Below are 22,306 nucleotides of genomic sequence, written 5' to 3'. Positions count from 1 at the left end.
GGGTTCTTGAAATAATTGATCCTTGACAATTTGGTTCTTGCTTAGGAAACATCTAAATAGGCCAAACAATCAAGGAAAGATGTTACATTCATCAACTTAGTCTTTGAAAAATCTTATGGCATAATTAAACAATCCTTTATTCCTAAAAGGTTTTACTAGTTGGGTTTTGGCAAAAGTTTCATCTATCACATGAATATTCTCTCCCATGATGCCTCTACTAGTCTTTCTATCAATAGACTCTGATGTAGGAGCATCCCTAGTCTTTCTATCAATAGACTCTAATGGAAGAGCATCCCTGATGTAGGGCAATCAACATCACCAAAAACATTATTTTTCCTATTTGCTTTCTTGAAATTTGGTGTGTTTAGTTTTTGGCCAAGCTTGTAGTGAAGTCTCTATTCACATGAGATTTAGTTGACTTCTATTATTAGTCTTAAAAATGTCCCGGCACATCATCATACTTTTTTATAATGGTAAATTATTGAATACTTTTTTATGTGTGAACAATGTTATTGGAATTATATGTAGTCTCTCTTCTAGCCTGTGAATTCACACTTTTTCATAACAAGAAATTATCGAATACTTTGTGTGTGAACAATGTGATTGAATTATATGTAGACTCTCAAATAAATAAGGACAACCCCGCAAGATTGAATCCGCATGAATCGAGAAAACCAAAACACTTTCAAGGTGGCGCTTGAAAAATAAATCCAAGATTGGAAAGATATGGGCAGCTACAACAAAGACAAAAGGTTACTAAACAGTAGCAGTCTTATGTCATTAACCCACAATGCTCTTTTGGCATGCAAGAGAGTTAAAGCCAAAAGAAGTATCAAGAATAGTTTTCCAACAAATCCTTGGTTGGATTAAAAGTGCAAGGCTGCAAAAAGAAAGCTTAAAACATTAGGAAAAGACAAAGAATAAAAAAAAGTTTTATAAAGCTTGTAAGATCCAAAAAAGAAGAACATGTGAAAATGAGAAGGAAGGAGCTAATCTCTTTGAGTAAAGATAACCCTTGAAGCTTTTGGAAAGAATTGCAATAGGCAAAGGCAAAAGCTGAAAACAACATATCAAGTGCCTAATGGCTTGGCTACGCCAAGGAATTATATGAAAGAGGGCAAAACATATAACCTCCTCCAATTATTAAATCTAAGACCAAACTCTTCTCTACTAAGGAGATAAAGAAGGGAATTAAAAGGTTGGCTGGCAGTAAAGCTCTGGACATAGATGGTCTTCAGACTGAATTCTTGAAGTGGGGTACAGTTTTTGCCTACTCATTAAAACTACATTTAATCAAGTAATTCAGCATAGATTGTCAACAAATTGGACAACTAGTATTATCATCCCACTCCTCAAAAGTAGCAATGCCAACAACCCAACAAATTATCATACAATAATGATCAACCCTCTATTTGGAAAGCTCTTTGGAAGTATGGTGGAACATAGGATCAGTCTTTGGGTTGAAAAAGGAAAAAAAAGGCAAAGGGTCAAGCTAATTTCATACCAAAGCATTCTCCCATTGACCATTGCATCACGCTTAGACATTTGATCGAGAAGGTTTGGGAAAAACAAGATGAAGAGGTATTTTGTTGTTTCGTGGAATTTTTAAAAAGCTTTTAACACAATTCCTAAAAGTAAATTATGGCAAAGAATGGAAGAATTGAAAATTCTTGATCATTATAGGGCAGTTGTCCACAAGTTATATGAGCAAGTTTAGGCCAAAATCAAAACTAAAGATGGGTTTTTAGAAAGTTTCGGGAGTGATAGTGGAGTTAAATAAGGGTGTTCACTATCCCCCACACTATTTGGGCTCTATATTGACAAATTGGAAGATTGGATAGCAAAATCATGTGGTGAGGGTGTGATTTTGGCTACTTATTACACTAATGACCTTGCTCTTCTAGCTAAAATGATTGAGGATCTTCAAGATCATCTAAGAGCTCTAGCTCTTTTTGTCATGAGGTGGGAATGCAAGTGAACATTGGAAAAGCCAAAATTATGATTTTTACTTTGATAAGAAAAAGGTAGGTAAAGTTCGCATTTGAGGTGAGCCTATTACAAGTGGTGAATGATTACAAATATTTGGGCCTAGATTTTCATAGCAACCTTAGTTGGGAAGCTTGCAGGGCAAAAAGGATACAAGAGGGATGGAAAGTATTATACATGCTTCAAAATAGATGCAGATCAGCCGAGCTATGGGATTGGAAAACTAGGAAAACGTTATTTGGGTTGCTTGTTATTTCGGTGGTTCTCTATGGATGCGAAGTTTGGGGCAGCAACACCTCAATATCAGGATGGAGGCAAATATAAAGATTAGAAAAATACCTTATTACGAGCAACTTCAAAATTAAAACCACGGTTCCTTACAAGATCTTAGCATAAGTTGGTGCCTTCTTGGTTGAAGCTGCTGCAATGATTGAGTTGCTAGGCTATTTGAAGAGAACCGAGAAAATGGATAGCCCAAAATTCTGACAGAGGAAAAGTTAAATAGGATAAAAAACACTTGGATGAAACAAAATATCAAGTGGCTAAGCAGATGGGGAATTAATTTACATCAATGTCCAAATGGGAACATGGAAATCAAGAAATATGTGAGAGAGAAAGTAAAAGAGGCATTGCGATCAAAGCAACTTAGAAGAAAAAGAGAATACTACATCAAGCATTTTAATCCCACATGTGAACATCAACAAAAATATTACATAGATGTAGATATTAAATGGAAAGCAAAAATGCTAGTTGCCCAATTAAAAAATAGCTTACACCATCTTGGGTGTGAAACAGAGAGGTGGAAAGTACCCAAAGAGGAATGGGCTGAAAGGGTTTGTCTTCTTTGTACTTCAGTGAATGGATTGTTCAAGCAGGATTAGTGGTCTCTTCTTTGTACTTCAGTGAATGGATTGTTCAAGCAGGATTAGTGGTCTCGTGGACATCATTAATAATCTTCATTCATTAATTCATTCTAGCCTGTGAATCCTGTAAACAGTCAATTGTTATGACATTGATAATGTGTTTGGGGCAACTCTCATATTATAATGCCAAAAATAAAGTATTCCTATATAGCCGCGATTGAGGAATTAGTATAATGCGAGTCTTATAATTTTTAACATCAAAACCTTTGGTTGGAGAAACCGTTCAGCTCCTATACCAGGCATGAAGCGGTGAAGGGAAGGAGGAAAATGCATCGAGAAGGTGAAGAAAAACGTTACAAGGGGAGCCTGAATATACATCGATCCAAATTCAGATCGAGCAAGGAGTGGAATTGAAAAGGGCATCAATTGATTTGAACGGAAGAGGAGGCAGATGCGTTGGAAGAGGAATGATCTGCTTACAGGAAACAAGAGTAGCGGTGGAAGAATATGAAGGGTCGATGACTTGGTAGCTGCGTGAAGAAGAAGTTCGAAGTGTGATAGTGAACGAGACAAGAGAGAAAGCTATGGACACAAAACCCCATGGATTATGCGTGAGCAGAGGGGGAGTTAATGCGCTGAGAGAGAAAGCATGCGCATGAATGGAGATAGAACTAAAAAACAGAGAAAAATAGTGCGTAAGATTGAGTATGGACACAAAACCCCATGGATTGGGCATTAGAGTTTGTGAATGAAGAGGCAGTCATGTGGATTGCAAAATGATAATGTGAATACGCAGGAGGAGTAGAATCGGTAAGTAAGAGAGAGTTATTGGGCAGAGCATAGAAAATTGGAATTTGGCCAGGAATTAGAGAGTGGGATCGCAGTCAGAGAGATTGCGATACAGAGGAATGTGAGGAGAAGGTGGGTTGCTGTAGAAAATGAGCAGAGCTAAGGAACAGTTTGTAATTGAATTTTTGTCGAGAGAGGGGCCATTGACAGGCCATAACTGCAATTTTGTGCTCGCAGATTTGTTGAAATAAAATTATGTTTCTTTGTTGCAATCTAATGTTCGATTAGAAGCAGAGAGTCTCTGCATTTGTTTTGTGTTTTGAGTTTTGAATTTGCAGGCAGGAGGGAGTCCTCTTGCATTAGACTATCACGAATCCCTTTTTCTTACACAATCTACAAGACAAGTTGCCCACCAACCCCATTGCCATATCTCCTTGTTGATTATGTTTTTGGCAACCTAATTGCGAAAATCAAGTAAATGGGACATGTTATAGTCATAGATCATTTCAACAAATGCATCTCAAGTTCACACTTTGTTGATGACAGCATGTTCAAAGTGTGAGTGTAAACACTCGATATTTATTGCATGGCTTTAAGTTCCCGACTTTCCATAATAAAACAAAGTCTAATATTGTTCAAGAGAACCCTCCTTAATAACCACCCTCAATAGATTCAACTAGAATGGAAGCAACTCAAACATGGTGAAATAAATGTGAAACACGGTATAATCAAGGTGAACTCTCCTTTGTATCAGTGTCACTCTTTGCCAAATGTAGAATTGGCTTTTGTCCAAATTCAATAGAATATAGAAAATCGGAATGGTGCCACTCAACCAACAACGATGAAATAATTTTTTGTCCAAATTCAATAGAAATATAGAAAGTTCCTCTCGTTGGCCAAAAGAGTTCAAATTTTGAGCAAAATTTTCATTTCCACTCAAATCTTATACTGTTCTTGTAGATTTCTTGCCAAATTCATCCAACTAGATTGCTTCAGAAAGTTGGACAAATTAGATAGGCTAGATGGGATTAGGGAAAGGGTATTCCTACTATTTGTTGGATGCAATACACTTAGCATAAGAAATGTGGAGATTTAGGGATCACTAACCCTTGGATCCAAAGAAAACACTTAATTTCTAAGTGGATTCTTTCAGCCATTGGGGGAGATGAATCCTCCTTCATTACCATGTCACATTGGCAATTCAAAGGAGACCACTAATGTGGGGTTAAAGTTTAAGAAAAAAGGTTTAATGGTAAAAATCTTTCAATTGAAAGCTTACCTGTTTGGGAACGTTGACAAGCAAGTTGATGACCCGATTTGGAATGATTCTTTGCTGAAATGTGAGGTCTCAACTTCTTTTCCTCTATTTGGTGGAATTGGTTAGCCTAGCTCAATGATCCACCTTTGACTTTGGCTCCCATCATGCAAGTGAAAAAGCTATTCAAGAAAGGAATCCAAACAGTTACAATCTCTCACACTTTCCAACCAATAATTGAAATGGTGGCACTCACTGAGCTCCCTTTCACTCTCCACATCAAAGATCAATAGATTATTAACATCGTCATTAGTCTTGTAAATGATGATTCAGCAAGATGAGCACTACGTTAATGCAACATTGCAAAGGATTGGCGATAACTAAATGTGGACCTCTTGGATTGCTCCTCTTAAAATGGTTCGTCAATGCATCCTGCTTGGCTTACCTTTACAACCCTGATTTAATAGGAAATGGAACTGTAAATTGAATGAGACCAAATGGACCTGCTACATGAAAATCCAAGACTGATTCAACATCACAATTCATAGCCTGGAAACTGCTGTACTATGAACACTTGGTGGGTGAACAAATAGGTCTAATCAATCAAACCACGGCTTCCTGGTCCTTTCATAGATGCAAATAAATGGTCAAACACACATTCCGGACAGTTAGAGATGCAAAGAACATATGATCCACAGAATACTGTGATTTGCCAGCTCTACTTCCTTCCTAAAAGGATGGTGATTGTGTTTCTTCTTTTACCATATGTAGCTACTTCCTATGGAGAGGCTGTGATACATTTAGTGTCTTTGTTTTCACTTTGTTGCTGGCTGTTTCCTTGATGGGGCCAGTTCAAAGTTGGATACTTGGCTGTAAATGTTTCTGTTTGCTGCCATTGTAGACTTTTTAATGTCTTTTCAGAATAAAAAAAGGCCAGGCAAGGAATCAAGGTAAAAATCCGTATAAATATATTTAATAACCATGTTAATTCTATTATATCAATCCAAGCTCATAAGAATAGCACCATTTGTGAAACTCAAAGAAAACAGGAAAACAAAAAACAAAAACACCTGCACGGGGCATTTGTTTTCTCCAAAGGAATAAAAAGGTTGAGGAGTCATTGACCGTACTCAACTTCAATTCAAAATTCCTTAAAGATTATAATCTCTTATAATAACTTGTTTATCTCCATGAATAAATTAGGAAAAGTCTAAGTTACTTGCAAAGCTTTTGCAGTACCGAACACATGGGAAACTCCTCCTCGATGAAACCTTGAAACTAGTAAAGCAGTTCTGCCATATTATAGTGTTGTTTGTAACAGAGAAATTGAATTAAGCAGGGATTTATTGTATGGGACTCTTTTCCTAAGCACAATGTGAAGAAACTACAACAAAAAATACCAGAGCCCATAAAAAACTGCGTAGAATAGCCACAGAAAAGTAAATTAATAAGATGAAGGATATGCAATCAAAAGAATCCAATCAATAAAAGTGAATTCCTTTCTCAACTTTATAATACTAGTAGACTAACAGTAAAATATTAGTGCACCACCTTTCATGTATTTTTCCATATATACATATAATTATTTACTCAAGTATTACATAAAAGGCCACATTCAACCCAAAAATAAAAAACCATATCCTGAGAGTTACGCTGGGGCCATGCAATTATACAAAAAAAAGTATCCTGATACATTATTTACATTCATGATTCAGTATAGGAAAAACAAGGGCCATTCTGTTCTGCATATCCACGGTCAATTAAGAAGTCTTTGGGGCAAGCAAAATGGAAGAGGCGTGGTTTTTGGTTGTTTCTCCAAAAAAGAGATTTGGCTGTCCATTTTTTATCAAGAAAGCTAAGGCTTTCTTACAGAGATTCCTGCCAAGTGGTTCAAGCAAGTCTTTAGCTTGATGCCTCATAAGATTATTCACTTTCATTCCTATATCAGGCAAGCCATCTGAAACAGAAACAGTAATTGTACTGTCTTTACTTTCATCAAACTTGTTCACTGGTGACCACAACCTTTGCGCAGTCGAAGAAGGAAGCTCAGTAGGCTCATTGCAGGAAGACCCTCCTGGATTGGATGGACTTGAATTACTCTGTTGCTTTTCATCAGCCTTTTCTTGAGGCAGAATATAATTCTGAAAGGCATCCCGAAGGGCTGAATTATCATCAAAAATTGGAATTGCTCCTGTCAAAGTTTTGAAAGCGAATTCCAAGCAAGGGTCTGGCCAGGAATCTCCAAAAGGTGAGACAATTGGTGAACCTTCGTTTGGTTTGTTCAGGTCAATTTCTGGTTGAGTTTCCTTAACTAGCTCTTTTGAAGGATTGGAATGCTCGGACACACGTTTTTCCAATTGCTCTTGATCACCTCGATGTTCAGAGTATCTGAGTAGCGAGTAGCACAAATTTGAATGTGAACAAAACAGAAAAAACAGAGATATGACAGTTGACTTATGCAGCTAGTAGTAATCCTACCTCAAAAATCTCCATAGCTATCAATAAAAGAAATTTGACAAAATTTGGCAGCATTTAAATTAACAATTTATTAGAAACTATACAAAAAGAGAAAAAGAAAAGTGAAAGGATGTTCAACTGAAAGTACTATTACACGAGTCCACACTATTGCCATGGGGTACGGTCTTCTCTTCTTTCCTGTTTGATCCATTCGTCACTTCGTTATTAACAAGAGGCACCCATGATTCTTCTGTGCCATTGAGAACCCATATAACCTTGTTTGGTTTTTTGTTGGCATCTATTCCACTTGTACCCTGGGATGCACTGAAGCTTCGGATGATACTTTCAGTTCCTCCACCTCCTGGTCTAATCTGATAAGACAAAGGGAGAAACGAGTATGAAACTAGATGTACCAGCAGCAAGGGAAGCTAAAATAATTGGGCAAGCAAAAGACCTGCAGAGATTTGACCATTTTAAACTTACATTGGTTCTTTCTTCAACAGAAGTTTTACTACTAAGATCATCTTTCTTGCACTTGGTCTCAAACCCTGTGAAATTTGCACCTTCCAAAAATTCAAACACTTTGGTCTTAGAAGCAAATCTTTTGTTTGTAACAGGGTCATAGTAGTACTGCACAACCCACAAAAACAAGCCTGTCAATAAGTTAAGTAAATGTTATCTCAAGGTACCAAGTTCAGCATTACTTTTCCCAAATGGCACATCTGGGTCAACAGGCCTGTGTTTGGTTCATGAGTGAAAGAACTGCAAACACTTATTCAAATTTACCACCCACTAAATACGGTTTCCTATAGACATACCATTTACAAGAAACAATTTGGGCCCAAAGAAGCTTAGCCAATCTGGAATCAAGGTGCAGCTCCTGTTGAAATGCACTCTAATATGGATTGTCAAAGATAAGCTTAAATGCGATCTGATATAATTGAACAATCTAAATAAGCTAAACAAGGATATTTAAGAATGTCACGTGTCTTTGTTTTCTTCTTTAATTGTAATTAGTGTTCTTAGACACTTCTTACTGTTAGTAGACTTAATTTCTGCTTATTTTGTAACTATTTTTCAACATAATACAAACCCTTCTATTTTTCTGATAAAATATAAAGACTGCCATGAGTTTCAATGGGACTGAAGTCAATGAATGCACCGGAATCCAGCCATATATAGTCCCACATATACAAATTCACATATAAATCCTTATATAAATGGAAACCAGTTACACAGCTGCATATTTTAAAAAAATCACTGAAACGTGGGGATGTGTCCCCCCCCCCGCCCGCTCCCAAATCCCTACCATTTTGGGGATGGGGATGTCTCTGGGATTGGGGGGATGGGGACGGTATGCCCCCCTGCCAAACCACCACCAATACTGGGATGACGAGGATGTGGTCGGGATGGTGGGGATGCCAAGATGTCCTGAGGATGGCCATGTGTCCCTCGACTGTCTCGGGGACACATAGAAATCCCGTCCCTACGCTGGCAAAAAAAGGTAAAAAAATAATATTTTTTTGGCTTGATCTAAGAACCCAGGGCCACACCCTAATGGCCAGTGGGCCCCCCATGCCCTCTAAAGTCTATAAAACACTATTAAATCCTCATATTCACTCACAATCTCATTTCAACAGCTAGGTTGACGAGGAGCAAGAGAGTGTGTGAAGGAATGAAAGAGTGTGATTGAAGTGTTGCAAGTGCAAGAGGGGTGAGGAGGAGCAAGAAAAAGAGGGATTCTTCACCAAGTTGGAAGGAGTTTTCAAGCACAAGATATAATTCTATGACTGTTTTTTCAATTTTTTTTGTTTTCTTTGTAAGTTTTATTTTCAAAATTTACTTTTAATAATAATTTCATAGGCATGGCTGTAAGCGCATATTCATAGATTCATTGCAATGTTCATTGTTCATTGTTTGTATTTTCAGCAACATTCAACATTGAAATTTAAATTTTATTTTCAAATTTGTCAAACTAGATTGAAACTTTTAGAATTATGAACTTAAAAATTTTAAATTTATATTGTTTATTGCAATGTCACAATGAGCTCTAATGGCATGCGTGAGGATGAGGTTGAGGTCCATAGTGAAAATATTGAATCTGAATATGCACATGAGGCTGAGGGGGGTGAACATGAGGTTGAACCTAAAGCCCAAACCACTAGTTCCATGGCAAGTGCATCTGCAAGTATAAAATGCCCCTCCACATTACTGGCAAAGTATGCTAGGGGTCCTTTTGATTGTAAGTCTCCTCTCAAACAATTTGCAATAAAATTACCAGGCCAAGGACATTTGGGGGCACATGATTGTGGAATTGCAACTTTTGTGCACTAGAATTTTATGTCAACATTACTAGAGTTAATGGCCCTTGGCCCCCCATCCTTGAAACCCATTCCCTCATCAGGAAACTCCGTGGACAATATAATTAACAGGTAGGCCAAGGACATTTGGGGGCACAAGGTTGTGGAACTGCAACTTTTGTGCACTAGAATTTTATGGCAGCATTACTAGAGTTAATGGCCCTTGGTCCTCCCCGGTTCCCCCATTAGTAAACTCTATGGGCAATAAAATTACGAGGTAGACCAGGGACATCTAGGGGCACAAGGTTGTGGAAGTGCAACTTTTGTGCACTATAATTTTATGGCAGCATTACTAGAGTTAATGGCCCTTGGTCGCCTCATCAAGAAACTCCGTGGAACATTGTTTATATCCCAAATTTGATTGCATCCCCCTCTAAACCATGTTTCTCTAACATCACAAATGACTTATCAATTCAAACTCTAAATCAGGTTCACTTAAGTATCCCAACATGTAAATCAACACACATTCACACAATGAACACCAGATATACGTGGAAACCTAGGATGGGAAATAGCTACTTGGATCTACTGCCCAAATCTAACCTCACAAATAATGAATTGCTTACATAGATAGAGTAGGAACCAACCTATTGGAGACAACAATCCCCTTATGTATTGTGAGCACCAACCCACTAGACACACCAATATCAAATGCCTAGATCTTGTTGATGTGTTTTTTAGGCACATGCGAACACAAAATAAAATACCTTTAAGTATCTTAATGAAGTTTCTTCCTAAGACTACTAAATGATTATCAAAAAAATGGCAAAAGATGAGGGTTTAGAGAAATTCTAAACTATTCTAAAATGAATGAATGAAGAAATGACACAAGTGAAACTCAACAAGTTATAGCATCGCCATAGCTTGAACAACTCCACTAGAACTAGTGCAATCTTCTAAGGATGTTTAGAGATTTTCAAATCACTACTAATCATAGACACCATTAGTTGAATGCGTATCAATGATTGAGCAATACTCAAACTTAAACAATTTCAAGAGTTCCAGTTGACCACACAAGGCTCGCTTACAATCAGCAAGAAAGCTAGTGGTATGGATAACGAGTTTCACAATATATCAATTGCAACATTCCATCATTTAATCTAAACACTAAAACTAACATCAAAGATTGACTTGAGATGACAAAAGAAACATGCAATAAGCTTCAAGGATTGAGTAAAAACCCCATAACTTCAACGTTTCATTGATCCAATAGCCAAACAACAACAATTCTTCAAGTCTTTCTCTTGCCAATATTCTAACACTATTACTCTCTCTTCTACTCTATTGCTATTACTAACATCATTAACATTGATATTAACCATTACAAATGAAATGAGTGGAGCTTATATAAGACTCCCAAATACAATGAAGGGCCGAGATCGAATGAAGATCAAGGGCCAAGATCTTGCCACCTAAACCCTAATTAGGGTTTAATACAAATGAAAACCCTATTTAGATAATCATCATCATGAATCAGCCAATAGGACAACATGTATAGACACGAAAATTGAGGAAGCATCCTCCAATAGGAAAATGAAATGCTAAGTGGAATCACAACAAACTTTCCTCTAGAATTTTGTTCCCTTTCTCCTTTTCCTTTCTGGCATATTTAATGAATTTGGACATCATACTCTCGACTTCAGAAATTGGAATCTCGGGTAGATTTTTCATTCATTCTTCTAGGTGGATTACCTCATCAAAGGCTGCAAGAAGTGTTATCTCCCATCCATGCTCAAGTTCTTTTGTCTTATCAATAAGGAACATAGTGGCATGCATAAGATCCAACTTTTTTTCTGTGATTGGTCCACCTTCTCCCTGAAAGATAACTTTTATCCTGTCCTCCAATTCTTGAATGTCCACATTTGTTTCAATTTCTGCCCTTTTGTCAAGAATGATGCACATCACCTCAATTATCTTGTCATGAATAGGATGGACGGTATCTTCAACTTGACTATATCTGTTACTAATGTCTTCAATTCTTCATTTGAAGCAAGGTTGACCACTGTAACAGACTAGGAGTTGATTCTTTTCTAATTACCCCTTCTTGTGCCAGGATCTGTCTAGGTGCTTTCCTTATTGCTTGCAATATTGGAATGGTGGCGTCCTTAGCATGAGTGAAGGCATCAATTGTCACCATGAGGTTATGAACTATCTCAAGAACTTGAATGGCTCTACCAAGTATTTTCATCATATTTCTTACAAACTCATTAGCCGTTGTAAAGGATTTGCTGATCCATGCCTCTAGAAGTTGTGCTGAGTTCCTTATTTTCTCCATATGATCAACTGACTCTGTGGGAAGCAAGGGAGGTGGTGTGGCTGTTGGACTTTGATGTGTCAATGGTTGCTGAAATTGTTGGACATAGTTCCTCCATGCATTTACCTCCTTTTCTAACCTTTTGTTCTCTATTTCGGCCTTTAGCTTCTCACTGACCGCCTTCACTAAATCGGTTGTTTCCTCCATGGCCTGCTCACAATTAAGTGGACCTAAGTCAAATGTCTCCAAATCGTATTCATCTGCCATAATCTCATCCTCATATTTATCTACTGCTGGAGTGGAAATCTGTATCTTTTTGGAGCCTGCATCATCTCTTATTATTTTAGACATCATTGGAGCTTTCTTTCTCTCAATGACTTCTTGAGGTCCGTTTAGAAGACTTTCTAAATCAAATGCTTGTTCTTCTTCTTCCTCTATTACCTCTTTGGTAAGTCTCTCTTTGAGCCATTCGAGGATAGAAGATCTTCCTTCTTTTACTTGCATTTCTTCAGGCAATGGCTCATTCCTGGGAGGGGAAGTTACTTCTCGTCTCCTTGTTCTTCATTATCACAAATCTGGATGTGAAGGGCTGGATTTGATGATTCTTGCGGCATTTTTCCTTTATCTTGCCTATCATTCCTGTCATTTTGTATTGTAGACTCCATTGATTCATCTACTTCGTGGACCATGCCTTCGTCTATTCTTTGATCTTTGCCTTGATTTTCTTTCTCATGTCTAGAAGAAGTGCTAGGAGGCTAATCGGAATTTGTCTTTTGCTTCTTCTTGGATGCTTCTTTCTTTCCTTGTTCATTCTTCCTTTTTGATCCTTTGGAATGAGAGGTGCTCTCATTGACACTTGCTCTTTCTTCTTCTTCTGTCCTTGTCTCCAAATTGAATGTCATTATCACATCTTGCTCCTTCAATTTCTTATGTTGAATATCTACCCATCTTCGTGTGCAAGTTAAAACTTGATTCATCAATTCCCTCAAATTTGTGACTTCCTTTTCATCCCAATTAATCTTTATTCCTTTATCCTCCATCTCATAGGTAGATTGGATATATCTACCACTATCTTGTGCTTGATCGGCCACTCTATAGATTTTACATTTCTTGATGAGATCAAGAGACAGCCGGGAGTGCATCTTCTTTTTTCTCTCGAAGTCATTTTGTGCATTCATCCAAAAATCTTCTACTTGAAACACATGCCTATGCTTCCTTCCAGCCATTTCTTCTACATTACCATAGGGATCAAAGTTATCTCTAGAAGCAAATGGTGTAAACAAATAGAGAGATAACTCTGGCTTGACATATTCAGCTACTTGGAGGGAAGGACAAACTTCTATTGAATTCCCAAGTGAAATGGAATTAGTGATGACACTTCCGTGTTTGTACCTCAATGACTTGGTACATGCTAACAATTGTCTTGCCACCTCAAGAAGTACTATCCTATCTGTGGGATAACGTGGCAACATATAAGGAGGGGAAGGACATCCTTGGATCCTTATATATGTGAATTTGGGAAATTGAATAAACCACACACGATATTGTTTGACAAGTGCTTGTGCCTCCGGAGACAATCTTTGATCGATCCCACCTTGTAGAGTCCTGGTGATGTGCATTGTGAAAGTATCATTGATTGTTCTATAGTGTTGTTTAGGTGGGTGATGCGATATCTCATAAGAATCAAAAACCCTTATCTCTCTGGGCCCTCTTCCAACTCTACCTCTGTGTGGTAGCCCTGCATATTCATAACTCCTTGCTAGAGAATATATGACATATGAGCTCATGTGGAATGACTTGGTAGGAATTAACCTTCTCAATTGTACATCTAGGCAATTACTAATGATTCTTGCCCAATTGATCATTCCTCTCCCTTGAATAATTATTTGAATGAAAAAGAACATCCATTTATCAAAACAAAAGGCTTGAGGAGCACCTATAACTTGACCAAGCAAGGTGATCAAATCCCTGAATTCCTCTTGGAAGTCAATTCGGTGTGGCCCATTAGGTATCTTGTTTAGGCGAGGTCTACTCTTTTGCAACCAATCCCTATTGATGATTGAGAGGCATGCATCAGGATCATCCTCATAAATTGATTTGGCTCCTTCTAAGCTTCTATAGATCATGTCTCTTTGTTCTGGTAGGTGGAATGCTTCACTTATAGCTTTCTCTGATAGGTAGGCAAGAACAGTTCCATCCTCTGCCACAATTGTCCTTGAGTGTGAATCATAGTGCTTGACGCATTCAATCATCAATTCATGACATCTAATTGCAGGAGGGAAGCCGGTTGCCTTGATGATGCCACTTTCTATTATCCTCTCGGCTATAGGTGATGGTTTGCCAATGTATGGTGCCTCACGAAACTTCTTCACATTGAAGTTCCCAAGATTTGTATCTCCAATGTTGCTCCACCAGGACGTAATCTTGGTCTCCAAGTCATCATTCTTCTGATCTTCTTTGATGAGAGCTTGCCTTGAGGTAGATCCGCTTGTCTGGGGTGCTGCCATCGTTCACCTATGAGAGATGCTCAAGTTAGGATCTTGACAAGGTTATGAAAATTAATGACTTTGAGCTTGCAAAACCTTAGAAATGAAGATGAAGTACTGATTTAAACCAGTCCTACATTTTAACGATAATTGAATGCTTCATAAGACTGTCCTAACTTACACATGTATCCTAACTTGAATGAATTATGCCTTTCTGCCTTTATTCAGACCTGATTTTAATCTTAAATGCAGTTCTTACCTCTGATTTTGATGATTTCCTATCAATTGAATGACTGACACTACTTAATGAAATTACTATTTGGAATGCAAGTCTGATGCCTAATACAAATCTGGGCTGTCCAAGGTGAATTCACAGTGTGATAGGCTCCCAGCTGAGTGCAATTCGCTTCCTTTGATCTTCAAATGATAGATTCGCCTTTTCTAAAAGACCAGACCTGCATTCAATGATGAAATTCGCCCTTTATAAGTGCTGATGCTTGATGAAGTTCACTGTTCAATTGAATAAATTCGCTGACCTGCTGACAAAATTCGCTTTTGGAGAGAAATTATGTTTTGAATTGGTGTTAAAATGATCTTTTGACCTCCCTTATATATGCGATTTAGGGTAAAGGTGTGTCTTTTGGGATGCAAGGCTGGCTTAATCTAGCAAAAATAAAACCACAAATTGTCTTCCTCATGCTGGCCGACTTGACACATTATAGTTCTCCTTTTACCAACTCGAATTTTGAATAAGTTTAGGCACAAAAATGCTTGTCTTGATGAATTTCGCTTTAGGTCCTTTGCAAGACACACATGATTCGCTCTAGGACCTTAAGAAGGACAAGGAATAAGGTAGGAAATTCGCTCCATGTCCTTAGCAAGGACAGGACTTAAATCAGAATTTCGCTTCAGGACCCTTGGAAGGTACACGACCTTAGTGTGATTTTCGTTCTATGTGCTTAGGAGGGACAGGACTTGAAATGAATTTGTTCTTCGTCCTTAGGAAGGACAAGGTCAAGTTGAAAGTTCGCTTCATGTCCTTAGCAAGGACAAAACTCTTTGATAAGGATTTCCCTCTTCGTCCTTAGCAAGGACAAGACCTAAAAGTAGAATTCGCTTTGTGTCCCTTGGAAGAACAGGACTTAAATGACAATTTCGCTCTATGTCCTTAACAAGGACAAGACTCAAATGAAGTTCACTCTCTGTCCTTTGGAAGGATAGGACCTATAATGTCATTCGCTCTTTGTCCTTTGGAAGGATAGGACCTATAATGCCATTCACTCCAAGACCTTTCTAAGGTAAGCTCAAATGATAAAGTTCGCTCTTGTACCTTGGCAAGGTATGCTCATGATTCTAGACAAAGTTCGCTTTAAGACTTCTCCAAGATACACATATTCAAGTTCGCTTTGGACCCTTAGCAAGGACAAGGTATGAGGTTCGCTCTAGGACCCTTGGAAGGACAAGGAATAAGGTGGGAAATTCGCTCCACGTCCTTTCGAAGGATAGGACCTATAATGGGATTTTCGCTCTAAGACCTTGGCAAGGACAGGACCCATAATGGAATTCGCTCTATGTCCCTTGGAAGGACAAGGTCAAGCTAGGAAGTTCACTCCACGTCCTTTGGAAGGACAGGACTTGAAGAAAAAAATCGCTCTATGTCCTCTCCAATAACATCAATTCAACATCCACCTTAGGACCTATCCAAAGACATGACTCGGAATTCACCACTTTCTTTTACCTCATCGATTTGAGCCTTAAGTTTTCCAATCTCTTCACATGAAAGCATCATCAATTCGACCCTTAAGAACACCTATAGAGTAAATTCACTCTGTGACCTTCGGAAGGACGAGACCTAAAACAAAATTTCATTCTAGGACTTGAGCAAGGTACGAGATCAAGGCATTTAAGCGAATTTCGCTCCAATGATGGTTTGATGAAAATTTTGCTCTCAAATTGGGGCAAGGTAGGCAACTTTATGGATGATTCTTCTTTATCTCTTTCAACTAACTTTGCTTAGCTTATTTGTGAGATTTTGCCAAGATCAAGAGCTCAATGAAAAGTACAAAATAGAGAGACAAAATATAGGACAAGAATAAACTGTATTCTCATCAATAGATAAAAAAGATTGTTCATATAATGAATATGAGCCTGCATATATAGGCAAGGCAATATGGATATGTGAGTACACAAACATGACATGTGGCTCAATAAGAAACAAGGGTAGGTAGGAAATAGGTGTGGTAGGTAGGAGAAACAATAAAATATCCCACATGAGGTGGATCACCCACCGAAGGTGGAATTATCACTCTACAATAAGTGGATATGATAGAGTAGTAACAAGATCAACACCATAAAAGGTGGAAATTCTCCTACACACACTATCCCAATGTGGCACAAACACCCAAGTGTCTCATACCCAAACTATTATGAAATGCATTATCCTAAGTAAACTTAAGTAAGGTGTAATAATATCCATGATGAATAATTATTTACACCAACATTATTGAATCTTGAGTCCTTCATCTACTAATCAATTCTTCGCCACAATTGATGATCTATTCCAGGAGAGAGCAAAGAGAGACTAATCCTAGAGAGGCAAAACCTAAAAAAAAAGGGGGGTCCTGTTGATGGTGTATTTTGTACACGACCAAACACAGAATAAAATACCTAAAAGGTACCTTATCCTCTCTTGAACAAAGTTCCCGACTACTAAAGATCTCGCCAAAGGATCAGTCGAGGCAACTCCAAGGTTTTGCTTTGTAGGATCTCTACTCGTGGATAAGCTCTTCGCGGTATGATGTGATTTTGCTAGAATCACAAGGGGACTTACACTCAATGACCTAAACGTCTGATTTGCTGGAATCACAAGTCCTATTAACTAACTGGAAGACAAACGACAAAAGATGCAGGGTTCAGGACGTCTACTCTACTACCTAGAATGTGAGAAAATGGATGAATGACTAGGTGGAGTCCTACTGGGTTGGGTCTCACCATCAGGTTGAACAATTCAACACCAACTCAATGCGATCTTCTAAGGGATGCTTCCAATATGTTCAAATCGTACACCATCTGATATTGATCACCATTCAAGATAATGCATGAACAATAGACATGTAACGACTTAAGATTAAGCTCATTTTATGCTAGTTGACCACGCAGGGCGCACTTACAATCAGTAAGAGGCTAGTGGTATGGACTAGATGGATTCCACACAGGTGCATTCAACAATTTTCTTCACTCAATCTAATCATCTATCATCAAAAATGAAGATTCAACAAGAGACCATGCACATTGCAAAGAAACAACATATTCCACCATATCTTCAATGAAAAGAAGTCTTTACAATTAAGGCGACAATGTCTTGCCTTCTCTTCTTAATCTACTCTAATTGCTATTCTACTATTCCGGCTTCTATTACTAACTATTAACTATTAGCTATTATTGACTAACTATTAACTGACTATTGACTAACTATTCTCTGACTATTGACTAACTATTAGCCTTTACAAAATGAAGAGCCGGGCTTATATAGTGCCCACAATACAATTCAATGGCTTAGATCAATTTGAGATCAATGGCCGAGATTTTACAATGAAAACCCTAATTAGTGTTTGTTACAACAAACTTAATTCTGACCAATGAAATAATTGCATTATTTGGACACATGTCTTCTCTGGAATATTCGACCAATGGATAGCTGGGGTAGGTACATCGAAGTTTGTGTCTTTTTTGATGAGTTAGGTACATTGAACCTGGACATGTTGAGGTGGACCAATCCAAATGGAGGGATGATGACTGGGACGCCACCTTGTCTGACACTTGCAACTTGGTAGATATTCAATTTGATGATGTTGAGAAGATGACTTTAATTAACTTTCCTGACACCGTCTGCTTCTTCAACGAACCCTTTCTTTAATCCTCTTTTGTCTTTGATGTGCAGGATGGATGGTGTACCTTTCCTTCAAACGCTGGACTGGAAGAGGTCGTCCTTGATGATGCTGGGTTGGAGAAGGTTGTCCTTGATGATGCTGGGCTGGAGAAGGTCATCCTTGTTGATGCTGGACTGGAGAAGGTCGTCCTTGTTGATGCCGGACTGGAGAAGGTCGCCTTTTAACTGCAAGACAAACAAAAAGATGATTAAGGACACATGATAAATTCATTTCAACATAGCATTTTCAACTTAAATCATCAACGAAAAGATATCAACATGAAACTTGCCCAAGATTTTCTCCAAGAACAGACCCTATAAGAATTTCGCCCTGAACCCTTTGGAAGGGTCAGGAGCGAAATTCCAACTTTAGCTCAAAATTCACATTTTTGAAGGTCAAACATCTTTCCAAGGCATTCCAAATAGCTTTTCTCACCCTAGTCCAGGCCTGACTTAGGACAAAATTTGGAGAAAAGGATGGTTTTAGTGTTTTTCGCTCTGGACCCTTTGGAAGGGTCAGGAGCGAATTTCTTTGTTTGTAGCTCATTTTTCATCATTCCAACTTCAGTCCACCTCACAATGCTAGGAAATAGTTCTCTTCTTTCACCCAATCCAAGTTTGATTTGATTTTGTAAAGCAAAATAGGAGTTTTTAGGATTTTCGCCCTGGACCCTTTGGAAGGGTCAGGAGTGAAAATCATTTTTAGGCTCAATTCCTTCATCTTTCATGGTTTCTAGCAACTTAAAGTCACTCTTAGGGGCAACTTCTCCTTGATTTTACCTTAGCCCACACTTGATCTAGCGAAAAATTGATAGCAAAGAGAGGTTTTGAGAAAATTCGCTCTGGACCCTTTGGAAGGGTCAGAAGTGAAAATCTCATTCTTGACCCAAAATCATCATTCTTTCAACTTGAAACTTCTTTGCAAGGTAGAATCTCATCCTTCATTTCCCTAGGAACAAGGTTTTATGTCCAAGAAAGATCAAAAAGTAGGCTTATAAGGAATTTCGCTCTAGACCCTTTGGAAGGGTCAGGAGCAAAATTTCCTTTCCTGGCTAAAATCCTTCATTTTCACAACTTCCAAACACTCTCAAAGGAAAGATCATGTCCATTTCCCCTTTCAACATGCTTTGGACATCACAATTTGGTCAAATAGGGAAGGAAATGAGGTCTAGGAGGATTTTCGCTCTGGACCCTTTGGAAGGGTCAGGAGCAAAAATCATGATTTGGGCTTGATTCTTCCTTTTTCCAACTCAAAATCACCTCAAGAGGTAACTAAACATCATCCTTCACCCAAGGGATAAGGTCTTAAGCCAAAACAAGGTCAAAAGAATAGGCTTGCAAGGAATTTCGCTCTGGACCCTTTGGAAGGGTCAGGAGCGAAATTCACCTTCTTGGCTAGAATCCTTCATTTTTTCAAAGCTTTCAAACATTTCCAACGTCCAAACATGTCTACTCTTCCCTTCAAAATGCCTTGCAAATCAAAATTTGGTCAAATAAGGCCAGAAATGAGTCTTAGGTTGATTTTCGCTCTGGACCCTTTGGAAGGGTCAGGAGCGAAAATCTTGATTTTGGCTTTAATTGCTCATTTTTCAAACTTCAATCTTCTCCTAGAGGCAAATATAGATTGTTTTCCACTTGAGGAACCAGGTTTTAAGCCCATTCAAGGTAGCAAATGAGGATTATAGTGAATTTCGCTCTGGACCCTTTGTAAGGGTCAGGAGCGAAATTCCTAATCTTGGCCAAAATCCTTCACATTTCTACGTTCCATCACCTCAAAAGGCAGAGACATGTTATTTCCTTCCCAAATTCGCCCATGGAACAAGGTTGGTATCCAAAACAAGGGAGCAAATGAGGCTTATGAAGAATTTCGATCTGGACCCTTTGGAAGGGTCAGGAGCGAAATTCCTATTTTTGGACAGGATCCTCACTTTTCAAAACACTTCTCAAGGCAAGAACACATCAAGACTCACACACAATGCCTAATAAACCAACGCCCATCCAAAACAAGGAAGGAAAATGAGGGTTATAAGGATTTTCGCTCTGGACCCTTTGGAAGGGTCAGGAGCGAAATTCACCTTAGGCCATGATCCTGACTTCATTTTTTTGCATTTCTTCATTCAAACAAGTGCTTTTGCCTTCATTCAAGCCTAGGAATATGTTAGTTCTAGGTTTTGGTCAAAGTAGAATGTCTTATGGAGAATTTCGCTCTGGACCCTTTGGAAGGGTCAGGAGCGAAATTCGCTTTGGACCCTTTGGAAGGGTCAGGAGCGAAATTTGACATTTTGAACTCTCCGTTAGGATCATTTTATGGAATATAACATTTAAGTATAAGTTATATTCCATATATACTTTCAGGATGTTTGAGAGTGGTTTCGGATGTCCAGGAGTTATATTGCAAAATCTAGTTTTTGGAGGATTCTTTAGTTTTCCAGACTTGTCAAATTTCAGGATCAGGACATTCCAGACTTAGCCAAATTTCAGGGCATTTGAAGATTAGGATGACATTCTAGACTTCATCACTCACCAACTTGACCTAACTCAGACCTTTAAGAATGATACCCACTCACAAAGCAAGACACAATTAGCAACAAGAGCAAAACCAGGCCCTAAAGAAGACTCTCAAAGAAACCCTAATTCTGGGGCCCCAAAGACTCACCTCGCTCAAGCAAAGCCTACCATCCTATTGATCCCCTGGTGACACTCAAAATGCAAAGGCTAACAGACAAACCCTAAACACCTAGAAAGCGAACCCCAGAAAGCAAAAAAAGTAGGGGTCCCCATTTGCAATGGGGCGATGTGTGAATACGTCACAACAGGTCCCCATCTTGATGGGGCGATGTGTGATGTGGTCACAACAGATCTGAGCAACAACTCAGTAGCTATGACCTCAATCTCAACAATATGAATGATATAGTTTTAGGACCTTCAATCTCCCCTCTGAACCTTATATGTTCTAATAATGGTGCACTTGAATTAGAAACTTGCATTGTGTCTCATTCTTTAGTCAGCATGATATGTACTTGTATCCTCAAAAGTACATTGACATCACACACACATAAAGAAATGAATCTAGGACGCTCATATATATGTGTCACAATTAGAATTTACAATTACAAGTCGACCACACAACTTTCCTTCATCAAACGTGTAATAGGCTAGGTCCTAATTAGCCCCACACACATCAATGCACATGAACACACCACATGCTTCTCAAGGAGGCTTAAGTAGGTCCTAAAGGTTTCCACAAGCAATCTCTAACAAATACACATGCTATGCTTAATCCGCAAGTCGACTATATCAAACGTGTAATAGGTCTGGCTCAATAGTTCATGCACGACTCCACACAAGGGAACACGTTATGTAGATCCTATTGAGGATCCAATTGATCATCAAGGACATCCACCCTTGACTTTTGAGGGCATATGCTCAAAACAACTGCCACACCATTTTGAAACACAAACCATGTCTGTTAGCAACACACTAACAAACTGGTGAAACAAACACTCTCTTCCACCACACCATAATTTTAGAAACTCTGGATACTAATGAAATTTATGTAGGCATACTATCCATTCAAGTTGTGGGTCATAACCCTTAAGCATTAGCAAATGCAAATCTCTCCAAGTTACTAGAACAAGCATGTTGACTATATAACTACAACCAACTTTCCCGAACAAACTTCCATCAACATGAAATAATTCACCATGATAAGATAGACATGTCTTAATAAATTTTGCAGCCATATCAATCAATGGGACTACATAAGATTACCGCTACTAAAACAGCTCTGACATGAAAATGACAGAAACACATTCTCCAACCATCTAGATATAGTAGAAGTAAGCAACATGACTCCAACAATCTCCCTCTGAGACAAATCCGTTTTTGACATCAATGACAACTTATGTTCAACACATGGATGCGTCTC

At 38.5% G+C, this 22,306-nt stretch overlaps 1 protein-coding gene across 4 annotated transcripts in view; it reads right to left on the bottom strand.

The window, feature by feature from the left end:
* Positions 1-6,534: 6,534 nt before the first annotated feature.
* LOC131055974 (uncharacterized) overlaps positions 6,535-22,306 on the bottom strand; it is a 66,484-nt gene continuing 50,712 nt past the window's right edge. Inside the window, exons 2-4 of one of the 4 annotated variants that reach the window (XM_057990304.2) lie at positions 7,834-7,980; positions 7,507-7,721; positions 6,535-7,281 (exon numbers count right to left, since the gene is read on the bottom strand). In XM_057990304.2, the coding sequence (XP_057846287.2) occupies positions 6,654-7,281; positions 7,507-7,721; positions 7,834-7,980 (990 nt within the window). In that variant the 3' untranslated portion in view covers positions 6,535-6,653. Of the gene's footprint in view, positions 7,282-7,489; positions 7,722-7,833; positions 7,981-22,306 lie in introns of all 4 variants that reach the window. The other 3 variants (XM_057990312.2, XM_057990296.2, XM_057990319.2) reach the window with 3 other exon arrangements.

The sequence above is a fragment of the Cryptomeria japonica genome, chromosome 8 (genome assembly GCF_030272615.1).
Source record: "Cryptomeria japonica chromosome 8, Sugi_1.0, whole genome shotgun sequence".
NCBI lineage: Eukaryota > Viridiplantae > Streptophyta > Pinopsida > Cupressales > Cupressaceae > Cryptomeria > Cryptomeria japonica.
Note: the sequence above shows the minus strand (reverse complement) of the source record. Positions and strands in the feature narration are given on the sequence as shown.